The sequence below is a fragment of the Aspergillus brunneoviolaceus genome, assembly GCF_003184695.1.
Source record: "Aspergillus brunneoviolaceus CBS 621.78 unplaced genomic scaffold BO95scaffold_117, whole genome shotgun sequence".
In the NCBI taxonomy this organism is placed as follows: domain Eukaryota; kingdom Fungi; phylum Ascomycota; class Eurotiomycetes; order Eurotiales; family Aspergillaceae; genus Aspergillus; species Aspergillus brunneoviolaceus.
Genome location: NW_020290847.1, coordinates 39,579 through 59,883, shown reverse-complemented (window position 1 = coordinate 59,883; position 20,305 = coordinate 39,579). Strand labels below are relative to the sequence as shown.

The window sequence follows — 20,305 nt, the reverse complement described above, 5'->3', positions numbered from 1 at the left end:
CCTATGCAAGGGCAAAATCCCACCAATTGCGAATTGCCGGAGACATGCTGCAAGATGCTTAGGTTGACCACACTGGGTACTGTATTTGGTGGTCCGGCTAAATCCAATTACCCCGCAATCTAAAGACCGTCGTTAGGGCACGGCCTGTACGCGAGGAGGAGTTCTGCACTGACATCATGCCAGTCTCTCTCTCAATCAGCCTATCCGAACCTGCCTAATACATCCCCTGCATGAGTGTTAGACCGCCTCACGAGAATCTCCACCAACCATAGATACCAAGGGTTATGACTCTCCCCCGCATCAATGTCCGGGAAAAGTGCTGTTGCGGGTTTTGGTCGGTTGAAATACTACCCGGGGATGCCCTGTCTACCATGAGACATACTTCCCCGAAAACCTCACACCCGAAACACTGACACCTATCCATCACGATGAAGTCTGCGCTTGGAGTGCTCGTTCTGGCCCTGACCACCAGCCGTGCAGTCTGCGCACCGGCGCGGCGATCACAGGCCCTGTTGAAGAAGTTCTCTTCGCTGGTGATCTTCGGTGACAGCTACACCGATGACGGCGTCTATTCGTACACCCCACCGGTGGCAGCGCAGGTATGAATTTGGCTTCTCCACAACCACCGCAGCCCAAAGACAACCACTCACAATCAACAACACAAACAGTCAACCGACGAATGGGACGGAGGCCGCGCATGGCCGAGTTACGTCCAGCAGTACACGGGGATCAACCTCTACGACTACGCCGTGGCAGGCGCGGTCTGCGACTCCGTGGAGGCCGACACCTCGCGCAACGGGGTGAAACAGGACCAGCTCCCCAAGTTCCTCGCCGACAATGAGTATGTCAACAAGACCACCGGCCAGACCGCCCTCATCAACCGACCCGCCGAGACCGTCTACGCGATCTGGATTGGCACCAACGACCTGGGGCCCGGCAGCTTTCTCACCGAGGAGCAGCCCGCCGGCATGGCATTGACCTACTTCACCGACTGCGTGTATACCCAGCTCGATCGACTGCACGCCGCCGGCGCCCGCAACTTCGTCCTGATGAACCTCGTCGCCCTCGAGCTGGCCCCGGAATACGCCACCCCGCAGAACGGGGGCCTCCCCACGGGGGAGTACTGGACGGACAAGTCCACGTACGACCCGAACATCACGCAGTCGAGCGAGAAGATGCGCCAGTACTCGACGCTGGTGAACGCGGTGTTCAACTATCAGACGCCGTACGAGGTGCAGATCGCCCAACGGTATCCGCAGAGTAGCTTTGCGCTCTATGACACGCATGCTTTGGTAAGGATGGCTGAGTTTTGGAAGTGATTGCAGGCAGGCTGATATATCACGCAGACGACGGATATCTGGGAGAACCCGTCCCAGTACCTGAACGGCACTGCGCCGCTCAACGTCACCAGCTCGATCTATCGGTGTGGCTCCGCCTGCAGCTCGAGTGCGGTCCGGGACAGCTATATGTGGTGGAACGACCTCCATCCGTCCGAGCAGACGGATCGCATCATTGCGCGGGAGTTTGTGAATGTGGTCAAGGGACAGAGCAAGTGGGCCAAGTATTGGAGAAGCTGAACGGTCGAATAGTGGAACAATGCAAGCGTGGGCCTCTACTCCTACTTCTGCTCGGTAAATCGTACTAGAGTAATAGTAAGAACATGCAGTCCGGACAATTGCTCTCCTTGTTGTCGAATCAGTCCGTCAAGACAGATACAGATTGGAGGTTGAGCGGGGCAAAGAAGGGGACGGATAAATAACCCCCTTTTTCGTCTTACTGTTCCGGGCGGACCGGCCCGGAAGGGAGCAACCATCATGATAGCCATATACACTAGACTGTCAGTATGCACTTTACCGGTACAGTAGTTGGATAGTATGATATACTGAGGGGTTTTGCAGGCTTCACCGGTGTGGTGGATAGGTAGAAAAGGACCCTGGCGAGGCTCATCTTGCACGTCGAATCGCCCCGTCCAGCAACCGGCGCATTCTCCACTCTAAGCCCAGATAGCAATCCCATTGAACCTGCCAACTCACACTGAAACACCGGGAAATGATCGACATATTCTATCGACCCTTGTGGATAGACTCCTACTCATAATCATAACAATCAGTACTTGCGTGAGCCCACTCTGATCCGTCGGATCCCGTCTTATCTCCGAGGAAATACCCCGAGTCCGAGTCTCCGAGAGAGGAATGGTCGCTTCACCTATGCATGGTTAAAATGTCCTGGGAAGTCGACGCGAGAGGAGGCAGTCAAGCGAGCTTAGATCAGCACTCAGCTTACAAGACAACAAATCACAATGACCGTCACAGGCCAAGAACCCCGACCGTTGCAGGTGTTGATCGTTGGGGCCGGGATTGCAGGCCTGACTGCAGCCATTGCACTGAGCAAACAAGGGCATCATGTCGTGGTGTGTATATCTTGATGACATACTCGAGATCTTATGGAGTGTATGTGCTGAGCGTCTCAGATTGTGGAAAAGTCCAAGTTCTCGCGCGAGGCTGGCGCTGCGATCCATGTGCCGCCCAACTGTACTGCCTTGCTCAATTGGCTGGACATCGACCCCAGGGATTTCGGAGGCACGCTCTTGGAACAGGTTTGGAACCTGCCATAGGATGCTTGCTTTGTGGTGTGGCACAGCGGAATGAAGACTGAGTCGTCGATTAGATTCATCGGTATGATCACCTAGGCGATCTGAAGTATAAGAAGGAGTTCGATGGCATTCGACACATGTGGCAAGCAGTGAGTTGGCCAGTATCGTCACTTGAGTATAAGGTGCTAAGTCTTCAGGAATGGTACCTCGTGCACCGCGTCGACCTACACAATTATCTCAAGCAGCGAGCCTTGCAGACAGCCACTCTGCACATGGGCTGTAAGATTGTCGGGATCGACGTGGACAGTGAGCGCCCTTCGGTGACACTTGACAATGGAGATCGGTTTGAGGGCGATCTGCTGCTTGGGGCCGATGGTCTTCACGTACGTATTCCGGCTGAAGTTGAATCACGAAAGGAAGACACTTTAACCCGCGCGATAGTCCATCGTCCGCAACGAGATAGGACAACAGCCACCTGCTCCATTCCCGGCGGGCAAATCCTGCTTCCGTTGGCTGCTGTCCACCGATGACTTGCGCCACTTGGCCGCGACCAAAGACATTGTCCAGGAGCCTGGCGTCTTTATCGAATGGGCAAGGGATGATCGACGCCTGGTCGCGTATCCCTGCTCTAATAACAAAGTGTTCAATCTCTGCGCGTTCCTCCCTACGGCCGAGGCGGGTGGGCTTGGCGAAGGTAAGCACCACACTCGATGCAAATCCAACATTCTGACCGGGCAAGTAGGCTGGCAAGCGGTCGGAAGCAAAGATGCACTTGCTTCCGGGTTCTCCGGCTTTGGACCCGCGGTCAAGGAACTCGTGGATGGGGCCGACGATAACCTCAAAGTCTGGGAGCTCTTCGACATGAAGACCCTCCCGACCTGGGTAAGAGGTCGGTCAGCATTGCTGGGAGATGCTGCCCATCCCTTCCAACCTTGTGCGTGACAGAGACTCTCCCCGGACGAACGACCACAGTAGGCTAACAATCAAGCAGATATGGGTCAGGGTGGCGCCATGGCCATCGAGGATGCTGTTTCCCTCGCAGTCTTACTACCCGCCAGGACTCGCACGGAAGACATTCCGGCCCGTCTGGCATTGTATGAGGAAGCCCGTCGATCCCGTGTCAATCTCGTCCTGGATTATACACGCATGAATGGCGTGGATGAAAATGACACCACGGCCCGGAGAATGTCAGGTAAGATCCAGGCCAGTCCGTCCAGGGTACGGGGCATTTTGCTCACGACGTCATTAGCTGCGGAGATGGTGAAATTTATGGGAATCTGCTTTTCGCACAACGAAGTCAAGAGTTCCACAGCATTGCTCGAACGGTCCAAGCGGAAGTGAAATGGACCCATAGATGTGTCTAATGTGACTGCAGTGATGCAAGATATCCATTGTTGGAAATGGTACTAAGTTGAAATGCATCTTTTATGCTCTTGTGCTGGATCTCATCTGGAGTGAGCCTAGTAGGTGATAGATAGCAGAGAACAGGAGATGTATCTCGCGTGGCACCAACCCTGTGCATGTCCGCATGCCACACCAAGCATTTCATTGCCGCCACTGACGCGATTTTGCAAAATAGCCAGGGGCAGAGAGCCCCGGAGCAAAAAGACGACAGCAGTCGGATTTGAACCGACGCCTCCGAAGAGAATAGATTTCTAGTCTATCGCCTTAGACCACTCGGCCATACTGTCTGGGATGAGATGTTTGGGGTAGAATTGGCATCCTCAAACAAAAAGCCAGAAAGGGGTTGTGGGAGACCCACTTCTCGGTCGAGTTCCGCGGTTCTTGTTGGAGAGTACTTCATTGAGCTCAAATCTTTTGATCTGAATATGATTATGAAAATAAGTGCTTTTCAAAATCGGATTCATATAGCTCCAGGGAAGCAAGCCTTGTGTTGAGTAGTGGTGAGAAACCTTAGTACTGTACTTATTTGAATCCTTCCCAGCAGTCAGCAGCAAAGGAAGTAACTAACTTGGAACTTAAGGTACCGGTCTGCATGGGCTTTAACCGGTTTCAGCCTAGACTCAGCCCCAGCGGAGCTTTGCTCGATGTGGTTAAGTTGGTTTGGCAAGCTGAGTAAGTATCAGCTAGGCTGCTTGAGGTCTAGTGCCATTTTGCGCAGAGAAGACGGCGCATCTCCTTGATGGTCAAGACCTGCACTATCACGATGCCGAATCTTGCTAATCTGCTTTCTCTCTCTTTCAAAGGCCTAGCTATTTCCCGTTCTGATGAGATACTGCTTGACTGGTCCAGAAGAAAACAAATGTAATGCGGATCATCTGTCCGATCCTAAACGTGGAGACCGACTTGAGGATATATACATTCTGCAGTCTGTGAATCATCGGATAGAGTATACACATACACTAATCTACCATTCAGTTGGCTGAGTCGCACCTCGGAGCTCCGTACATACACAGCTTACACAAAACTACAAAAACGAATCCTGTCTAACATCATATCAAAACATTCTTCAAAGTTGGTTATCGACAGCTGCTGGCGCAGTTGATTGTCGGAATGGAAAAGGGTTTCTCCCGCTTATCTTATCTCGCCGGCTGTTTTCCTCCTTCCTTCTGGTTTCCACCTCCCTCATCTTACGACACAACACACAACACGGCACAACACAATGTCCAAGCCGATGGAAAACTTCCTCCAAGTCGTTCAAGATTGCGACAAGTGAGCGCCTTGTCGTCCTCTTACATCTATCACCACTTACTCACATCCCATACTAGCTTTCCCTACCCGGAAGACCCCGTCTACGATAACCGCACAAGCACGCTGTGGAAGTTCTACCTCCCCGACGATGACCGACCCCACGGACTCCTGACCGACGACATCGTCCACGCCATGCCCTGGACGCCCGACTTCGACATCATAACCGAGCCGGAGAAGCAAGTCCGCCTGCGCCGTCCCGCGGGGCCGGACTGGCAGGCCCAGTGCACACAGGTCCTGGCGCACCAGATGAACCGTGCCCGCGAACTCGGGGTCTTCCCCGAGCTCGGTCGGACCCGCGGGGAGGTGTTTCCCATCGTGGGGGCTCAGTTCCCGGTCGCCATTGATCGCAGCGAGTTCTCCATGTGGGGGATCATTGGGCAGGGGGTGCACATGACGGTCTACACGCGTACGGTCGCAGGGTACCAGTTCTGGATCCCGCAGCGCAACCCCAACAAGAAAACCTACCCGGGGCTCCTGGATAACGCGGTCGCGGGCGGGATGGCTATTGGAGAGACGCCGTGGCAGTGTCTGGTCCGCGAGGCCGAGGAAGAAGCGGGCATGACGGCGGCCCGGGTGCAATCGGACGCTCGCGCGGCGGGGACCGTGACCTGGATGAATGTTAGTGATGTACGCGCCTCGGGACCGGTAGGACTCATCAATCCCGGGGTGCTCTTCGTGTATGATATGGAGATGGGAGAGGAAGAGGCTTTGCGACCGGTGGACCAGGATATTTGGCAGTTCCATCGCATGGGGGTGGAGTTGGTGAAACAGGCGCTGCTGGAGGGACGGTTTAAACCTAGCAGTGGTGCTGTCATGCTGGACTTTCTGATTCGTCATGGACTACTCACTGCTGAACAGGAGCCTGACTATGCGGAGATCGTGGCCAGGCTGCACCGCAAGCTGCCTTTGCCGTGTGGTCCATAGAGTAGGTACTTGTGGGGAAACAAAGGACCACGTGACGTCACCACCTGTCACTCGTATCATTATCGATGTGATTCGTGTCCACGGTTCCAGTTTTACTGTCAACTTCCCTCTCGAGAGTGCGTCATGCCCGCCAATATCGAAACAGAGTTGGATGTATCCGGCTCCGCCAGTACAATGAAATTACCTGACAAGCGCCTTATCAAGCATCTCAAAACGCGTGACCCGGCCTTCCTTCCTCTTGAAATTATCCATGGCATCCTGCGGTTCGCTACGTGTACGGAGGCTGAGTTGAGCAACTGCTGCCAAGTCAGTTGTGCTATGCCGATTAACTTTTGTGGACTAGGAGGGGTCAGTCTCCCATACAGGAATCGAGCATTACTACAGGCATGTGGCCAGAAACCACGATGACAGGATCGGACATTGCAACTATCCTGCAGCATGCAACTATCCTGCAGCAGCCGAGAAAGCTGAAGCGGTGGAATGTTTACTTCAGCCAGAGTCGTATGCGACCCGAGGGATTCGTCGCCGGCCCCTGGGATGGTCTCCTCCAGCACCGGGACACGCTAGAAAGCCTGGTGATTGAGACGGCTTATCCGGAGTGGATCGATTGGAATCTGTCCGAGGAGCTGTTGAAGGATGTCCATCCTTGTGCTCCTCTCGGGGAATTTCTCGCCCTCAGTGAGCTTACAATTAACGAGGAATGCCTCCATTGCGGACTTCCTTGCGATGCTCCTTGCTCGCACGAGAATGATTCGCCGTGGATGATTCAAGAGTTTCCACCCAAATCAGAAACCTTAAAGATCATGGCTTGTGACTATGTGGACCAAGAAGAACTGGATTTTGATAGCGTGCTGGAGCAGTTCGTGGTGGAAGGGAAAGGATGCCTCAAACAGATCGAGATCACAACCAGGAGATCTTACAAACCCCTCGACTTCAGCCAGACTGAATCGGCTTGTTTGGAGAAAGGGTGCGATTTGAACAGCGGATATGCGGCCCCGGTGGCTCTCAGGTTTCGAAAGTCAGCAATCCCACGTCTGTTGCCGCCGACGCTCAACACCCGCAGCTCCCAGTCGAGGCATAACTTCGAGGCAGTTGAAACAAGTACATCTAGATTCATGCGATCTGACAAGTGACCCGACTGAGGCCGTGCGACCGATACAAAATTGGCGATTATAGTGAGATAAAGTACAAATGAGATGACCATGCGTCCAGCGTCACGTCATCAATGAATGGAAGCCCAAAGAGGCAAGGATAAAGGTAGATAAGAACACACCTATGTATACGAATTGATTGAAAGGTATAAGACTAAAGCACTGAAAGGCAGACACTCGCAGGTTCGAAGGACCGTTCCCGCAAGAGTCAACAGAAAGAGAAAGGATAAGAAAGTCGAGTGGCATATGTCATCGCGTGAAGAAAGAGAAGAAACGAGACAGGCGAGTCTCAATGGAACTGTTTGTCTTCGGACAGCGGTCAGCCCAGAACCAGCTTGATCACACTGTCCGACGAACAGCTGAGGGTGTCGACATCGTCGGGGTTCTGGTACGCCTCGGAGCAGTCGCTGTCGCCGGCGGCGCACTTGGCCGACGGACACGACTCGACGCTGGGGACGGCGGAGAAGCCGTATTCGGTGAACCACGAGTTCTTCTCCATGTTAATGCAGGACAGGTCCCACCAGACGGTCTCGCTCTCGGCGGTGTACTCGAACTGCAGCACCTTGCTCACTTCCGTGGTCGACGACAGCTTGATGGAGATACCGCCGCCGTCCGGGTTGGTGCGCCAGCTCTCGGTGAAGGTGCCGCCGGCGGGGACGAGGGTCTGCATCTCGCCCTGCGTGTTGGAGACGGACCAGGCGTAGATGGTGTGGTTCAGATTGTTGACGATCTCGACACGGCCGCCTGTCGCGCTGCTGCTGCTGCTGCTGGTGGTCGAGGAGGCAACGGCGGAGGCGGAGGGAGTGACCGAGGCGCGGGTGGAGGCGAAGGTCGAGGTGTGATGCGCCGTGGTGGTGGGCTTGATGGTGGTGGTGGTGGTGGTGGTGTGCGAGCCGTGTCCGTGGGAACCAGCCACAAGGACTTCGGTCACCACCTGCGTCTCCGTCTCGACCTGCACCTCGGTGGCCGTCGGGGGCATGGCGATGGGAATGGCCGAGGCCATGGCCGCGAAGAGGGCGGCGGCGCGGATGTAGTTGGAGAACAACATGGTGGAATAAAGTAGAGACAGGACGTCAATATCGACTCAGACGATTTTTAAAATAACGTGAGTTGAGTAAAAAAAAGGAAGGACGATCGGACGATACGATCGAATTGTGGCTGGTTAGCTGAGCTGGGGTGGTTTTCAAGGAATGACTTCTGACTGATAGCAGCCAGAGAAAAAAGAGTGACAATCCCGAAGGAGAGAGGGGGATGAGGAACGGCGAAAGTGTAGGGGAACAGAAGACTCGACGAAAGGAGAGAAAGAGAAGGAAGGAAAGAAGTAAAAGGAAGGAGCAGCAGAGCCAGCAGGACTTATAAAAGAAGTATGACAGGCTTTCAGTACAGTGTAAGGCGCGCGGGCCCAATGTAGCGCCCTCCCCCCCCCCCCCCCCTCCCAGCGAGGATAAGGAGGGGGGGGACAGACGAACATGTTTGGGACTTCAGGCCCCATCCATTGCATGCATTCTCCTATTGACTGGTCTCATCTGGTCTGGCCTGATTGCTTAACCAGATTGGCTCAAGTGGATGGCGTGGCCTGCCAGGCACCAAGTGGGCCCAACAGAAGTCGGTCGAACGTGGCACTGGTTGGTGAATCATTCTCTCCCCTGACACACCGACAAGGTCATCCGTGCATTTGCAGGAATTCATCAACGAGAGGAAGAGTGGAGGGGGGGAGGGGAGGATGAGATTAGATCGGAGGAGGTTTAATTTATTTCGATCGGGGTGGTTCCCCAGAGTCCATCGAGAGTCAGTCAGGGCTGTTCAACATGGACAGAGTGACCATCCTCTGGATCAAGTCATCCCAAGGATTTTCCATGATTTTCAGCAGACGGAAGCTTGTCAGTTGCCGCGTACGCAGTCTAATGGCTGAACGCCCAGTGTGTGAGTGGGGAAAAGAGAAAACCCGAACAATAGGCTGCCATTGATAGCTGTCGACGCTGCTTGGCGCTTCGTCGGCCGCGCGGGAGAGAAACCTTGAGCAGGACGCTGCCCTAACTTCAGGTTACCTTGCGGTGCGAAATCGCTTCCGATTGCACTGCCATCCCAACCTCGGAGAATAAGTTATTTGTAGTCTCGCTAGTTCACTTAGTGACAGGGGTAAGGAAGGGTGGTCAGCATCTTGAAACAACCCCAAAGTGATACCTCACATTTGTTATCAGCAGGGGGATGGGGGATTGACCGGACTGGGGCCGTTTAGACTGGGCGTTGGTGGTGGTGGTGCTGCTGCTGGTGCTGCTGTTGACCAAGGCATACCCGGTTTCTTCGGGTATTGAGTCCGACCAGTGGATCCCAACTTTTGCTCACAAACATTCACATGCCCTAAAAGTGGTGCAGTGGGCTGAATCTTGCCACCACGAATCGGTTTCGGATCAGGTACAATCACTTTTGCCGTCTCGAGCCATGGATGGGTGTTGGTGCCTGAGAAAAGTGGAGGTGAGTCGGCATTGGTCATCCGAGGCTTTCGCCCCTTGGCTGGATGCCTAGTGCCTGGATGCCTTGATGCCTTATTTTAATGTCTTCAGTGCCTCACTGCCTTGGGCATGGGTAGGTTGAGGTACGGAGAAAACAATGGTATTGAACAAGACTACAGCTAACTCATGACTCCTGCATACTAGAACAATGACAATCTAACCCTACCAGCCCTCACAGAAACAACTTCCAAGTTAACAAAATCACCACTCCCCCCGCCAGGAATCCACAAACTTTCGAATCAGCCCGTTCGCGATCAACTCAACGCCTCCCCTCAATGACGGACTCGCCGCCTCCGTCTTCTCCATCTCGAAGCTCAACCCGGCTCGACCGGGGTTCTCGTTATCGTACTTCTCCGTGAAGAAATCCAGCAGTTTGATGGTGGGATTCTTGGCCGGGTCCGAATCGGATTCGCGAAGCCGCTGCACCCATTCCCGCTTGGGGAGGATCTCGAACTCCAGTCCTGCTTGCTGCAGCGCGGGGAGCAGGTCCTCCGTCCAGCGGAAGGTCCTGGAGTTCTGCACATGGTAGACGACGCTTGGGTCATGGCGGGAGATCGATGCTAAGGGGGAGGAATCGGCGGTGGCAATGCCGCTGAGTTCAAGCACTGCATCGGCCACCACGTCGACAGGCAGCCAGGAGGGGGTCTCGTCGAGCGCCGGCAGAGCTTTGAGGGTGTGTGCGGTCTGCAGCATCAGCGGGATGGCTTCGGTGCGGTTCCACTTGCCCGTCACCGTGTCGCCGACGATCTGGCCCACGCGGAGGACCTTGGCGACCATTCCCGTCGTTTCAGCCGCCGCTTGGATGATGCGCTCCGCCACGAGCTTGGAGCGCGCGTACCCCATGTTCTGTGCGTGCGCCAGCTCCGGGATCGGGCCCTCGGCGATGGTCGCCGGCAGAGGCGTGCCGGCGGCGGCGGAGATCGACGAGCAGAAGTAGAATTCCGCGGGGGAGGTGCGCGTGCTGGAGAGGCACAGGTTGATCAGGTTGTGGACGCCGCGGATGTGTTGTTGCTCGAAGCTCTGCACGCCCAGGGTGAAGTTGACGGCCCACGCAGCGTGGATGACCTTGGTGAGCGACTGGCGCAAGTCGTCCAATACCGCGACTGGCAGGCCAAGATTCTCGCGGCCAAACTGCGATGGCAGGGCAATGATCTTGGACACATTAACCATCGGCAGCGATCGGGTGGACAGGCTCGTGAGCACGCGGTCGAGCGCGTCGGAGGGGCTGCTCGCCCGCACAAGGCAGTAGATCTGCTTAACGGACGGGTTCTGCATGAGGCGTGAGAGGATGTAAACGCCCAATGAGCCGGTGGTGCCGGTAAGAAGCTGCGTGGTTTAGTACCTGATGGAGATCCCAAAGTGATCTAGAGAGGGACTGAAACTTACAACCGTCTCTTCGGCAGCGGGTCTGCTCACGAAAGTCAAATATTTATCGATCAGTCGGGCCATGACACTCAGCTCGTCTTCAGCGCTGCTCTCTTGCCCGGTCCGGACCGCGTCGAGATGGGCAGCCAGTTTGCGAATGTTGGCGCAGTCGTAAATCACATTATGACCCAGCTGAGCGGACCCGATGTCCACTTGATTCTGAATAACACCGCGTGCCTTGATGGCCTGAAGACTGTCAACACCTGCTTCGTAGAAGTCCGTGTCCAGATCGATCTCCGTGAATCCTAGCTCGTCCCGGAATAAGGACAGCAGGAACTGCTCCAGCTCCTGTACGTTATCGAAGACGCGGCGACTTGCCGCGGCGGTCGAGCCACCTTCCTGGAGCTTCCGGTACTTCTCCTCGATCTGATCATTGAATTCGAGGTAGCACCGGTTGCGGATCATGGTCCCTTTGTCGGTGGCGGGATATGAACAGCCGGGGTCCAAGACGATAACCATGTCGCGGGAGATCTGACTGAAGGCCTCTGCATTTGCGTTGGCTGCGGCAATGTCCGGCCAGATCTGTTCGAGGATCTCTGCCTTTGTCATCTTTTGACACTCGACGCTGGGTACGACAAGCAGGCCCGGGAGCGGACGCCCGACGCCGTACACGAGATTGTCCTGGACATAGCGATTTTGGCGGATGCGGTGCTCGATGGGCACGGGAAGCACCTTCTCGCCGTTGACGAGCGTGATGCGATCGTCCAGTCGACCCAAGTACTTCCACGCATTGGGGATGGACGGGTGTTTCAGGAACGTATCGCGAGTGTGGAAGGAGTTTGGGGGGTCGTCTGAGTTCGAGCTGACCTTGGCCGGTAGACCATCGAGCACGACGCACTCGTACGAGCCATCCTCCAGCAGGTCCATCTTCACAAAAGGAGCCACCTTGGGGAGGGGTCGGACGTAATTCCATGCCTTGTCTTCCGGGGGTCGTTCGGAGGTCATGAGTTGACCAAGTTCGGTTCTGCACTCTCGATTAGATTTCCAGACATCAAGGTATCTTTGGAGAGGGGCTAACATACGCGCCGTAGTGACTGATCAGCCGCACTCCTTGCTCGACGAGAAGATCTCCCAGATCATCGGGACAGCTGCTCCCACCAAAGAGAACCTGCTGGCACTGCGCTAAGGCCGCAACACCGCCCTCGACTTCACTCAGCAGTTTGAGCACATACGGCACGCCATGGAAGCTTTCTGGGGTTGTCACCCGCATCGTCTCGAGGACATGATTGCCTGTTAAGGGCAAGTTGGCGTTGTAGATCGCAACCGGCTTGCGCTTGAACAGCGATCGGAAGAAGGTCGAAAGGCCGTGGTTGTGGTACAACGGCAGGGTTAGCAAGGCCCGGTATCCCTTGCTGGTGCTGTAGTTGGCAATGCACGCCCCATGGGTCTGGAAGATTGGCTTGGGAAGGCCCGTAGACCCGGATGAATGGATGATGAACGCCCATTTCTGACTCAAGTGGCTGTTGTCGGTCAGCTGTAGAGACGAGCTGAGGGTGCTGGCTGAGTAGGCGGCATGGTCCGGGATCTTGTAACTAGTAAGGGATGTGGTAGACTCGAGCTTGTTCACAGCCTTTGTGGTTGACCCGGAGTAGAGGAGTTGAGTACACTTGGTGGCTGCGAGGAGATTCACATAAGCTTCCGTGCTGAGTCGGGTCGAGAGCAGCAAGACGGCGTATTCCAATCGGGTCAGTGCGAACAGGGAGACAATGTAGTCGAGATTAGAGGCGCCGAGAATCGCGACAACTCGGTTCTCCGTCGGGTGCGAGAACTGCGTAGCGACATTAGAAAGGAAGAGGATACGTAGGCGAAGGCATTGCTCTTACCTTCTCAAGTCCAGCCTTCTTCAATTGCTCGATTGCGCCGTTGGCGAAGCGATCCAGCTGGCGAGCAGAGTAGTATACATAGTCGCTGACCCCATGAGAGCTTTCCGGGTACCCTACCAGTGGTAGGTCTGGGGCATCCTGGATCAGTTGCAACAGCACGTCGTTGATCGTCTGAGGAGAGATCTCTTTCTCGTGAGGCGGGGTGGGTGGGAGTTCACCCAGCTGTCGGGCCTCTGTCACGCTGTCCATGTCGGATGAGGTGAGAAGCATGGTTACTCTGAGTGCAAAAGATGGAAGATAAGCCTTTTTTTGGCTGAATTGCGGCTCCATGCATATGATGAATCGTATATCTATTACTCTGTACTTGCTGGATTGCGGGGGAATACGCGAAAGAATCCCCCGGTTAGGGTGTGGGGTCGGAAAAGTGCATCCCCACTCGGATAAGCATCGCCTTAGCCGACCAAAGCAATCGCTCCAAGCCCGGAAAACCGTAGAATCAAGATAGGACGCGTCTGGGTAACGCTTCGGACTTTATTCCTCTCGCACGTAGTCTGTATCTTGCAGTCATTGGGGCGGAAATCATCACCAGAGCATCAATTCAACCGAGGGTGCCGGACTTGTATCCCCGTCATGGGCCGACTTTCGAAGCGGTCCGGAATGCTTCACGTTGTAGGAAAAGGGTATGGCAAACATGTAAAGGGATAAAAGTCGCCACAAAGAAGCTGAAGCTGCGGTCATACTGGCATCACACGATTTGTTCACGCTCGGCGCAATGGCAACCAGACACTTCATCAACGACGGGACCACTCTCGTGCAGGACGCGCTCCAGGGCCTGGCACTGACCCACCCCTCGCTGATTTACGACCCCGATAATAAATGTGGGTGACGAGATTCAAAGCCGGCAAAATACCAGCCAATGCTAATGCACTGCAGCAATCGTTAACTCCCGCCATGACGGCAACGCTAAGGTGACTCTGATATCTGGCGGTGGTGCGGGACACGAGCCTTCGTTTGCCGGCTTGGTTGGCGATGGCCTACTCAGCGCTGCGGTCTCCGGATCCGTGTTTGCATCGCCAAGTGTGCATCAGATCCAGAGCGCGATTGCTTCAGCCGGTGGATCGGCTGGGACACTGCTGATAATCATGAACTATACCGGGGACGTCCTCCACTTTCATCTCGCTGCAGAGAAAGCTCGTCTCGCGGGCCATGACATGGCAGTCTTGGTTGTGGGGGACGACGTGTCGGTTGGCCGACGCAAAAGTGGCAAGGTAGGCCGGAGAGGGCTAGCTGGTACTGTCCTCGTGGAGAAGATCCTTGGGGCTGTCGCGCAGTATGAACGTGCCACTCTGAAGGAATTATATCAGTTAGGTGAGGGCGTTGTGGCGAATCTGGCCACGGTCGGAGCTGCCCTGGATCATGTGCATCTGGTGGGAAAGCCTACCACAGACCTGACGGTGCGGACAGACCAGGTCGAGGTTGGCATGGGGATCCACAATGAGCCAGGGTGCTACGTGCTTAAGCCTCAACCTGATATCAACATTCTTGTAGATCAGATGCTGGATCAATTACTGGACCAGGAAGACAATGATCGAGCATATGTCCGGTTCGACGATGCGGAAGATTTGGTGCTCATGGTTAACAACCTTGGTGGCGTTTCGAACCTCGAGTTCTCAGCTGTGACGAAGGTGGTCATCGCACGACTTGGTAAGTTAGAGATCCCCTTCTGTGATTCAATTTGGCTAACAAGAGAGACGTAGGTGAACGCAACTTGCATCCAAGACGAGTATACGCTGGGGCTTACATGACCAGCCTAGACGGAAAGGGATTTAGCATCACATTGCTCAAAGCCAGCAAAGCAATGATACAAGCCTTAGATGCCACTGCATCGAGTCCTGGCTGGACCGCCCACCAACATCTGGAGACATCTCCCGTAGCAAGAAAGTCATCTGCTGCTGCGGACGAGAAGGCCAAACGCCTCGATTCAAGTTCATCGCGATTGAAGGGTCAGTAGATTCGTTGCTACCCCTCCGTGTACGTCATTACCTAACAATAATCTTGATGCAATAGTGGATAATCGATCGCTTTCGGCGGCCATTACTCGTGCCTGTCACAAGCTTGTGGCTGCGGAGGAAGAGATTGATCGCTTCGACTCCTTGGTCGGGGATGGAGACTGTGGCTCGACGCTGGCGCGGACAGCCCGAGCAATGCTGGCGGACATGGAGAAGGGCGGCTGCGTGCCCCCCGACGGCGATGTGGTTGGGTCCGTGGAGGCCATTGCTCAGGTGGTGGAGAACAACATGGATGGCACTTCGGGCGCACTTTATGCGATTTTCCTCAATGCAGTCGGTGCCTCCTTGCGGGACACTGGAGACAAATTGCAGGAAGAGAGACTAGTCGGAGCCGCTGAATGGAGCGAGGCTTGTATGGCAGGACTGGATGCTCTGCAGCGCGCCACTCCAGCTCGAGTAGGAGACCGGACGTTGATGGATGCGCTCGATCCGTTCATCAGAGCGCTGCAAGCGGGCGAATCCACTGAGGTCGCTCTGCTAGCCGCCGAGTCTGGGCGCGATCGGACGCAAGGGATGCGAGCCTCGCTGGGGCGCGCTGTCTATGTCCCCGAGCAAGGTTGGAGCGAAGTTCCTGATCCCGGGGCTGCCGGACTTGTAGTCTTACTCAAAGGTCTCTTGTTAGCTTGAGCATGTCGAAGTCTCAGCCATGTGATCTCTTTCTAAATTGACCTGTACTTCGAAACCAGTCGTCGGAAGCCTAAAATTGATTGAGGGTTCGTAGTCTGCTTGGTTAGAAGCTAGACATCTTGGAAGCCATCCAAAGGAAAGAGATAGTCCAGCTCCCCTAGTCCAGCAACGGCTAGCGAGTCCAAGGCTTCCCAGTCAGAAACATTCATGATCCCTGTCCCACCAAGTCCATCGTTCACAGGGTTTGCGTGAGAGGGCTGCGGGTGGAGGTGCACGGAGGTCAGGTCCATCCACTGGTTGTCCGCAGGTCTTGCTCCGGTCTGCAGAGGTTGGAGGCCGAACAAGGCTTCGCCCACACTGGCTTTTGCAGCTCCATGGGGTGCGGAGCTGCCATGTCCGTGCTGTGATGGAGGTGGGCCCAGGGCAGATGAGAAGACAGTCTGGCTTCCTAAAACTCCCGACCGAGTATGGTTGATCGCTGTTCGAGCTTCTTGTCGAAGTTCCTCGAGCACTAGCACGTAGCGCTGTGCAAACGAAGAGCGCGAGCCGCAGAAGGCGAGATCCCGCTGGGCTTGCTCAGCAATCCGAAGATACCAGTCCAGTCGGTCCGGTCGGTCCACCTGTGTAGAGCCCTGGACCACATGGACGTAGAGAACCACAATCGCGGAAAATGTGTAGTAATGGGTAAACTAGGCACGGGCTTATTAGTGGGCTTGTTTGGACTCCTGAAAGCTGGGGCCTCTCACCCAGAAGGTAGAATACATTCTGCCCCGGTCGCATAACTCACGGACGATTGCCGCGATCTTCATGGCAGCCTCCAGGCACAGTCCAGTGTACTTTCGGACCGATTCCAATGATTTGTCATTCTGAGGACGGGTGACGGTGGAGTGACCAAAGTCTTTCAGAATGAAGGGTCGGTATAGGAGGACCTGCGCATGGTAAAAAGCGAGATTGAGAACGGTATACTGTCGTTGGTAGGTCAGCATGAGCAGATCAACGTTTGCCACATCGAGGAATCCCGATAGCTCCTGACGCCAGCGAGACAGACTGGCCCCGTATTTGGCGGCCGCTGCCGCTTCCACCTGCCCACTGGCCCGCCGGGGCCCGTAGACATCATGTAAGACCCCCCCAATAATGACGGACAGCTTGGCATGATAGACGGGGGCCAGCATAATGCTCTGGGCTGATGTCGTCGCCGGGAGGATCTGGTCGGCTAGAATGTGGCTGTCATTTGCGACCGAGGGGAGCTCCTGGTCAATGTCGTCGTCATGAAAGATGCGCGGACGGCCCAGAGCGGCACTGAGATAGTTGTCGAGACTATACGCACACCAGAAGACGCGTTTTCGGCACTCCCCCTCCACGTAATCGAAGCCAGACCCCCGGTCTCTCCTGCGAGCCCGATGAAGGCCAATGGCGATGGCCAGGCGGGCGGTCGTCCCGAACAGACTCCAACAATGATTGATGCGAGATTGCGACAGGAGGTAGAAGCACTGGGCCAAGCGGGCCTGCACACTCGTCAAGCGCACCGGGCCAGTCTCGGCAGCCAGATGATGCTCCGCTGCCGCCAGGTAGAGGGTGCCGTTGACCGACGCCCCGATCCCTTGATCTGACTCTGGTAAACATTGCTTCGCGTGAGCCAGGACCATCAAAACCAAGGCCCGAATGGCGCGCTTGCCAGGCCCCGCCACCGCCGAGTCCTGGAGGGGACCATAGAACTCGGAGACCCATCCCTCCACCTGGGCCTGATGGAGAAAGCGGTGGGTCGGGAAGGCGAAATCAAAGTATCGAGCAATGAGGATATCGGCTTCAAATCGAGGCGGCAGCAGGAGAAAAGCCGGGTCCAGCTTCGACAACGGGGCGTCACCAAAGCTGAAGATAGGGGCATTGATCGGGAGGGAGATCTGCTCTTGCAGTCTCTTCTGGGCTCGAATCAGAAAGGAAACCCCCGACGACGGCCCTACATAGTGACCTTCCATATCGGTCTGATGTGCCTCAGGAGAGCCGCGGGAGGGAGCCTCGTTCGCAAAGCCGTTCTCTCTGACTGGCGAGGCTGATGATTCGAGGGGGAACTCCGTGGTAGTCTCCGTCCTGGGAGGAGTATTGGGCTGTTCCCGAGGGGGAATGGGAGGGAGTTTCCCCCGGTTGTACTCGGCCGTGTAGTCGCAGGGTTTGCTAGTGCGCTGACAGAGGAAACAGGGAAGCGTTCCTGAGCAGCGTAGTTTCTTTCTATCATACAGACTCAGGATAGTGCTCATACAGAGAGAGGGTGGATGGAGGCCGGCCTACCGTTTGCAGGCGTCGCAGGCGCGGGTCACGCGCACTCGCTCCTTGCCACATCGTCTTTTGCGAGGGGGTTCAGCCTGAGTGTCCATGAGCGGCGTGTGCAAATGATGCGGGAGGGGTGTGTTGAAGATGACACAGAGGCTGCAATAGAAGACGAATGTAGAATAATAGTGGATGGGATGCAGGGGAGAAGATGTGAATAACGGAGGTCGGGGGGAGAAAGAACAGCCCGGGAGAGAGATAGTTAGATAGTGGATTAGTCACTTACTAACCCCCAAACCCCACGGGGTACGCCAGCACAGACCACCACCGCCAAGTCTGTATACGAGGGAAAGAAGTAGGCAATGGCCCCTACTAGGTAATATAAGTCTGTATCTAGTATAGCTAGGATAGGGTACTTTCTCTTCGATGTAGTGCTTGAATTCGCTTACACTGTCGAATTCATAAATACAAGGAAGGATGCCTGAGATGGGAAGAGCTCTAATTTTATGTACATATATATCCCCTCCTACATGAATGAGTTACCACTCTCGCCATTCTCCCCCAGGACCCTGAAAGCTCGGACTACGCCAGGCAGCTGCATCTACCGCTGCCGCCCGGATCTTCTCTTCATCCAGTTCGATCCCCAGTCCGGGACCGTCCATCAACCGGATCAGACCGTCTCGCACCGTCCAGACTTCGGGATTCTTGACATACGTCCCAATTTCGGCCGAGCCATGGTTGTAGTGGATGCCCACACTCATCTCCTGGATCGCGAAGTTAGCCGAGACGGCGTCCACCTGCAGATTGGCCGCGAGGGCAATCGGACCCAGCGGACAGTGAGGAGCCAGGGCTACATCGTAGGCCTCTGCCATGGTCGCCATCCGACGCAGCTCCGAAATGCCACCCACATGGCAGATATCCGGCTGGAGGATGCTGACTGATGCCGATTCCAGGAATGGCTTGATGTCCCACCGACTGTGCAGCCGTTCTCCCAGCGCAATGGGGATGGGAACCAGCTTGGAGAGGGCGGCAATCGACTCTGGGTGCTCGGACAGGAGCGGCTCCTCGATGAACAGTGGCTCATGCGGGGCAAGCTTGTGGGCCAACTGGATCGCCATCGCCTTGTGGACGCGCCCGTGGAAGTCTACGCCCGCGTCCAGACCAAGTGCCTTGACAGCTTTGAGACGCTCCACCGATGCATCCAGTGCGTGGGGAGAGTCTAACCACCCCAGGTCTTCGGTAGCGTTCATTTTGATAGCCTTGAACCCTTGCGTAATTCGGGCGCGTCTAGATAGAAGTAAATTCAGGTTAGAATGACTCCCAGGCACCGAGAATGTGGCTCTTACGCTTGCACCTCAACATCCCCTGGTCGGTCACCGCCAATCCACGCATATACTCGCAATTGGTCTCGAACTTTGCCGCCCAGGAGTTCGTAGATGGGCAAACTCAGTCGGCGCGCTAGGAGAGAACGAGATGATTAGGCTCGAGTTTCACCAACACAAGGGTTCAAGAGCCCTCACCTTTGAGATCCCAAAGGGCAATATCGATTCCCGCCAAGGCACTCATCAGGACCGGTCCTCCGCGATAGAATCCCATGCGATAGCCATTCTGCCAGATATGCTCGATTGCACTGTACCGAGAGGGGAATAGAGTCAGCAGAGCGAATGTAGAATGTATGTTTCGTTAGCTCACTTGGCATCCAGGCCGTGAAAGCGAGCCGCAAAGGCGTCCAGACAGCCTTCAACTGCTTCCGTGTGCCCTTCGAGGGAGGCTTCGCCCCAGCCAGTGTTGCCATCGGCATCGGTGATCTTGACAAACAACCATCGTGGGGGGACCCGAAAATACTCGATTTGTGTGATAGGCGCCATGATTGAGAAGTGATGATGGAGATGGTAGTCGAGGAGAGGATGCGCAAGCCATGTTGAAATGTAGGAGCAGTAGGAGTAGTAGGAGCAGCAGCAGCAGCAGCAGCAGCAACAGCAGCAGTAGCATCAACAAGATGGTTGTCACGGTCCATGTTGGAACCGGGAAGCATTCCGGAAAAGGTGCTGCGGAAAAGGTGCGATCGCTCGGAAAAAGTTGGAAAAGGTGGCCGAGTGCTCGGATATTCACCAGCCGACCCTATCGAAAAAGCCACCGGCCCGCTTCTTTTCCGAGGTAGGCGCAGATGGCGTCACTCGAGCTCGATATTGATAAACCGCGG

General features: G+C 55.4%; 9 protein-coding genes and 1 non-coding gene across 10 annotated transcripts; 5 read left to right on the top strand and 5 right to left on the bottom strand.

Annotated features, from left to right (window-relative positions):
• Positions 1 to 44: 44 nt before the first annotated feature.
• Positions 45 to 1,577, top strand: BO95DRAFT_488907 (SGNH/GDSL hydrolase family protein; the record flags this gene model as incomplete). Its single annotated transcript, XM_025590534.1, has 3 exons — positions 45 to 599; positions 669 to 1,292; positions 1,347 to 1,577. The coding sequence occupies exons 1-3, from the start codon at positions 429 to 431 to the stop codon at positions 1,575 to 1,577; spliced, it is 1,026 nt and encodes a 341-aa protein (XP_025436432.1). The 5' UTR covers positions 45 to 428.
• A 722-nt stretch (positions 1,578 to 2,299) lies between these two features.
• Positions 2,300 to 3,983, top strand: BO95DRAFT_401547 (FAD/NAD(P)-binding domain-containing protein; the record flags this gene model as incomplete). The annotated part of the gene is made up of 8 exons (XM_025583868.1): positions 2,300 to 2,410; positions 2,471 to 2,596; positions 2,668 to 2,742; positions 2,791 to 2,976; positions 3,035 to 3,287; positions 3,333 to 3,527; positions 3,585 to 3,785; positions 3,843 to 3,983. The coding sequence occupies 8 exons, from the start codon at positions 2,300 to 2,302 to the stop codon at positions 3,932 to 3,934; spliced, it is 1,239 nt and encodes a 412-aa protein (XP_025436431.1). The 3' UTR covers positions 3,935 to 3,983.
• A 219-nt stretch (positions 3,984 to 4,202) lies between these two features.
• Positions 4,203 to 4,284, bottom strand: BO95DRAFT_t310. Its single transcript has one exon. It is a non-coding gene; the product is annotated as a tRNA-Ser (tRNA).
• A 944-nt stretch (positions 4,285 to 5,228) lies between these two features.
• BO95DRAFT_457826 (putative thiamine pyrophosphokinase) lies at positions 5,229 to 6,229 on the top strand (the record flags this gene model as incomplete). The annotated part of the gene is made up of 2 exons (XM_025588501.1): positions 5,229 to 5,266; positions 5,323 to 6,229. The coding sequence occupies 2 exons, from the start codon at positions 5,229 to 5,231 to the stop codon at positions 6,227 to 6,229; spliced, it is 945 nt and encodes a 314-aa protein (XP_025436430.1).
• Positions 6,230 to 6,379: 150 nt separating this feature from the next.
• On the top strand, positions 6,380 to 7,486 carry BO95DRAFT_35075 (uncharacterized protein). The gene has a single exon (XM_025582054.1). The coding sequence runs from the start codon at positions 6,616 to 6,618 to the stop codon at positions 7,360 to 7,362; it is 747 nt and encodes a 248-aa protein (XP_025436429.1). The 5' UTR covers positions 6,380 to 6,615; the 3' UTR covers positions 7,363 to 7,486.
• Positions 7,487 to 7,699: 213 nt separating this feature from the next.
• BO95DRAFT_336524 (putative antigenic thaumatin domain protein) lies at positions 7,700 to 8,194 on the bottom strand (the record flags this gene model as incomplete). Its single annotated transcript, XM_025581939.1, has 1 exon — positions 7,700 to 8,194. A coding segment is annotated over one exon (495 nt), but the record flags the coding sequence as incomplete, so codon positions are not given.
• Positions 8,195 to 10,094: 1,900 nt separating this feature from the next.
• BO95DRAFT_376907 (putative NRPS-like enzyme) lies at positions 10,095 to 13,390 on the bottom strand (the record flags this gene model as incomplete). The annotated part of the gene is made up of 4 exons (XM_025583230.1): positions 10,095 to 11,219; positions 11,280 to 12,282; positions 12,341 to 13,086; positions 13,142 to 13,390. The coding sequence occupies 4 exons, from the start codon at positions 13,388 to 13,390 to the stop codon at positions 10,095 to 10,097; spliced, it is 3,123 nt and encodes a 1,040-aa protein (XP_025436427.1).
• A 710-nt stretch (positions 13,391 to 14,100) lies between these two features.
• Positions 14,101 to 15,837, top strand: BO95DRAFT_376902 (Dak1-domain-containing protein; the record flags this gene model as incomplete). Its single annotated transcript, XM_025583229.1, has 3 exons — positions 14,101 to 14,849; positions 14,921 to 15,144; positions 15,209 to 15,837. Coding segments are annotated over 3 exons (1,602 nt in total), but the record flags the coding sequence as incomplete, so codon positions are not given.
• A 55-nt stretch (positions 15,838 to 15,892) lies between these two features.
• Positions 15,893 to 18,375, bottom strand: BO95DRAFT_34997 (Zn(II)2Cys6 transcription factor). Its single transcript, XM_025582021.1, has 3 exons — positions 18,124 to 18,375; positions 16,584 to 18,063; positions 15,893 to 16,526 (listed from the first exon to the last, which is right to left on the bottom strand). Exons 1-3 carry the CDS (start codon positions 18,207 to 18,209, stop codon positions 15,948 to 15,950), a joined length of 2,145 nt encoding a protein of 714 aa, XP_025436425.1. The 5' UTR covers positions 18,210 to 18,375; the 3' UTR covers positions 15,893 to 15,947.
• A 132-nt stretch (positions 18,376 to 18,507) lies between these two features.
• Positions 18,508 to 20,166, bottom strand: BO95DRAFT_448382 (enolase C-terminal domain-like protein). The gene is made up of 4 exons (XM_025587833.1): positions 19,795 to 20,166; positions 19,623 to 19,732; positions 19,449 to 19,560; positions 18,508 to 19,389 (listed from the first exon to the last, which is right to left on the bottom strand). The coding sequence occupies exons 1-4, from the start codon at positions 19,968 to 19,970 to the stop codon at positions 18,642 to 18,644; spliced, it is 1,146 nt and encodes a 381-aa protein (XP_025436424.1). The 5' UTR covers positions 19,971 to 20,166; the 3' UTR covers positions 18,508 to 18,641.
• Between the last annotated feature and the right edge of the window lie 139 nt (positions 20,167 to 20,305).

What these genes read in the sequence shown, in the direction of transcription:
- BO95DRAFT_35075 (XM_025582054.1), top strand. Translation starts at nt 6,616, where the DNA reads ATGTGGCCAGAAACCACGATGACAGGATCGGACATTGCAACTATCCTG.
- BO95DRAFT_34997 (XM_025582021.1), bottom strand. Translation starts at nt 18,209, where the DNA reads ATGGACACTCAGGCTGAACCCCCTCGCAAAAGACGATGTGGCAAGGAG. An exon ending in GCCTGCGACGCCTGCAAACG is followed by an intron (nt 18,064 to 18,123) that starts GTAGGCCGGCCT and finishes TCTGTATGATAG; the next exon opens with AAAGAAACTACGCTGCTCAG. An exon ending in GAATGTATTCTACCTTCTGG is followed by an intron (nt 16,527 to 16,583) that starts GTGAGAGGCCCC and finishes GCCCGTGCCTAG; the next exon opens with TTTACCCATTACTACACATT.
- BO95DRAFT_448382 (XM_025587833.1), bottom strand. Translation starts at nt 19,970, where the DNA reads ATGGCGCCTATCACACAAATCGAGTATTTTCGGGTCCCCCCACGATGG. An exon ending in TTTCACGGCCTGGATGCCAA is followed by an intron (nt 19,733 to 19,794) that starts GTGAGCTAACGA and finishes CTCTCGGTACAG; the next exon opens with TGCAATCGAGCATATCTGGC. An exon ending in TGCCCTTTGGGATCTCAAAG is followed by an intron (nt 19,561 to 19,622) that starts GTGAGGGCTCTT and finishes GTTCTCTCCTAG; the next exon opens with CGCGCCGACTGAGTTTGCCC.